The sequence below is a fragment of the Eimeria mitis genome, genomic scaffold, assembly GCF_000499745.2.
Source record: "Eimeria mitis Houghton genomic scaffold, Emh_scaff109, whole genome shotgun sequence".
Lineage (NCBI taxonomy): Eukaryota > Apicomplexa > Conoidasida > Eucoccidiorida > Eimeriidae > Eimeria > Eimeria mitis.
In genome coordinates this window covers 24,787-27,286 of record NW_013567533.1, presented here as the reverse complement: position 1 = coordinate 27,286, position 2,500 = coordinate 24,787, and the positions used below count along the sequence as shown (strand labels likewise).

General features: G+C 50.8%; 1 protein-coding gene across 1 annotated transcript in view; it reads left to right on the top strand.

Moving 5' to 3' along the window:
* Window positions 1–1,937, top strand: part of EMH_0082020 (ribosomal protein L7/L12, putative) — a gene marked incomplete at both ends in the record, with an annotated part of 5,038 nt that extends 3,101 nt beyond the window's left edge. Inside the window, 2 exons of the mRNA XM_013494250.1 lie at window positions 621–767; window positions 1,768–1,937. Coding sequence (XP_013349704.1) covers window positions 621–767; window positions 1,768–1,937 — 317 coding nt within the window. The remainder of the gene's footprint in view (window positions 1–620; window positions 768–1,767) is intronic.
* Window positions 1,938–2,500: the final 563 nt, after the last annotated feature.

Here is a 2,500-nt window from a genome sequence, read left to right as displayed (position 1 = left end):
AAAAGGTAGTTGCTGCTGCTGCTGCTGCTGCTGCTGCTGCTGCTGCTGATGCTTTTAATGATGTTGCTGGTGCTGCTGCTGACGCTGCTGCTGCTGCTGCTGCTGCTGCTGCTGCTGGTGCTGTAGAACAAGCACCCAAACTCATCAAAAAAGGTAGTTGCTGCTGCTGCTGCTGCTGCTGCTGCTGCTGCTGCTGCTGCTGCTGCTGCTGCTGATGCTGCTGATGCGGCTGTTGTATTTTTCCTTTGGTTTGTTGCTGTTGCTGTCTCCTTTTGTTGTGTTGCTGCTGCTGCTGTCTTGTGGTGTCTGTGTTTGTTGATGCTGTCTCCTTTTTTTTTGCTGCTGCTATCGCTGTATTTGCTGCTGCTGCTGCTGCTGCTGCTGCTGCTGTCTCCTTTTGTCTTTGTGTCTCATTTTGCCTGTACAAGCCGTCTCTCTCCTTTTCTCTTCTTCACAGCTGAACACTCTTATCTGCTTCTGCTGCTGCTGCTGCTGCTGTTGTTGCTGCTGCTACTTTTGCTGCTTCTGCTGCTGCTGCTGCTGCTGCTGCTGCTGCTGCAGGTGTCCCTGCTGCTGAGGCAGAAGCAATCAAGGCCAAGCTGGAGGCTGCTGGAGCTCAGGTGGCTCTCGAGTAGCAGCAGCAGCAACAGCAGCAGCAACAACAACAACAACAGCAACAGCAACAGCAGCCGCAGCAGGAGCAGCAGCAGCAGCAGCAACAGCAGCAGCAGATAGTGTTCAGCTGGTGACAGTGCACGGCTCGCTTCGTGCGGAAGCAGATTGCCGTCTGCTCAGCTGTATATACAGCTCAGCTGTATATACACCTCAGGTGTATAGGCACCTCAGCTGTATGTATACCTCAGCTGTATAGACAGCTCAGCTGTATATACACCTCAGCTGTATATACACCTCAGGTGAATATACACCCGGGGTGTATAGACAGCACCGGTGTAGACACATTTCATAGATAGAGCTGAGGTGTATGTGCAGCTGCAGTGTGTGTAGATACCCCTGCGGTGTATAGACACCCAAACTGTTTGTAGGCCTGCACCCTGCATGCATACACCTCAGGTGTATATACACCTCAGCTGTGTATACACCTCAGCTGCATATACACCTCAGCTGTATATATACTTCAGGTGTATAGACACCTCAGCTGTATATACACCTGATAGAGGCTTACCTACAGAGAACTGAGGTGTATGTACATCTACCTGCGGTGTATGTACACCTGGCTGAGGTGTATATACACCTGCGCGAGGTGCCTATACACCTGAGTGAGGTGCCCATACACCTGAGCGAGGTGCCTATACACCCGAGTGAGGTGCCTATACACCCCAATGGCTGCAGCGCAATTTGTCTGCTTTGCCGAAATTTATTTATTTCCAGTTCGCGCTTTCAACCGAAATGGAAATTTAAATATATATTAAAATAAATAAATAAATATAAATAAAAATAAAAATAAATAAATAAATATATATATATATATACATATATATATATTAAGTTGATAGGATAGAGGTGATACTATAGGGTACGTGCATCTCTGCTGCTGCTGCTGCTACTGCTGCTGCTGCTGCCTGCGGAAGCGCAGCAAGCGGAGGTTTGGTGTGGGGTTTGTTTTATTTGTTTTATATAAAAAAGAAGAAAGAAAAGAAAGACAGAAGCAATGACGCAAACAGACCCACTCAGCAGCAGCAGCAGCAGCAGCAGCAGCAGATGCTGCAGGGTATGCAGCAGCAACATTCCCTCTCCTTTGCTCTGCAGAACAGCCAAGAAAGCCCATCTACCAGCAGCAGCAGCAGCAGCAGCAGCAACAGCAGCAACAGCAGCAACAGCAGCAGCAGCAGCAGTACCAGCAACAACAGCCAGTCAACGGCCGGTATTTCAACAGCAGCAGCAGCAGAAGCAGCAGCAACTGCAGCAGGAGCATCTGAAGCAACAGCAGAAGCAGCAGCAACTGCAGCAGCAGCAGCAACAGCAGCAGCAGCAACAGCAGCAGGAGACCAGCAACAAAATAAAAGAATTAAAGAAGTTTTTGCTGCTAAACGCATGCAGTCGATGCGACATATAAAAAGAGCTGCTGACATGTCCTCCCCCCAATACGGTAACCAGCTGCTGCTGCTGCTGCTGCTGCTGCTGCTGCTGCAGTTGCTGCCGCTGTTGCAGCTGGTGCGCTGCTGCTGCAGCTACTGCACCTGTTGCTGCTGCTGCTGCTGCAGCTGCTGCGGCAGCTGCTGCAGCTAACGCTGGTGCTGCTGCTGCTTGCAACCTGCATTTTCCTCTGCCGCGCCTAGGCACAGCAGCAGCAGCAGCAGCAGCAGACATATGGAAATACTGCAGCAGCAGCAGCTGCAGGTGCTGCTGCTGCTGCTGTCTGTTGCTGCTGCTGCTGCTGCAGTAACAGACATTTTCACAAAAAGAAACAAATGCGCTCGAACGCGGCTGCTGCTCTGTTGCCGCAGCAGCAGCAGCAGCAGCAGCAGCAGCTGCTGCTGCT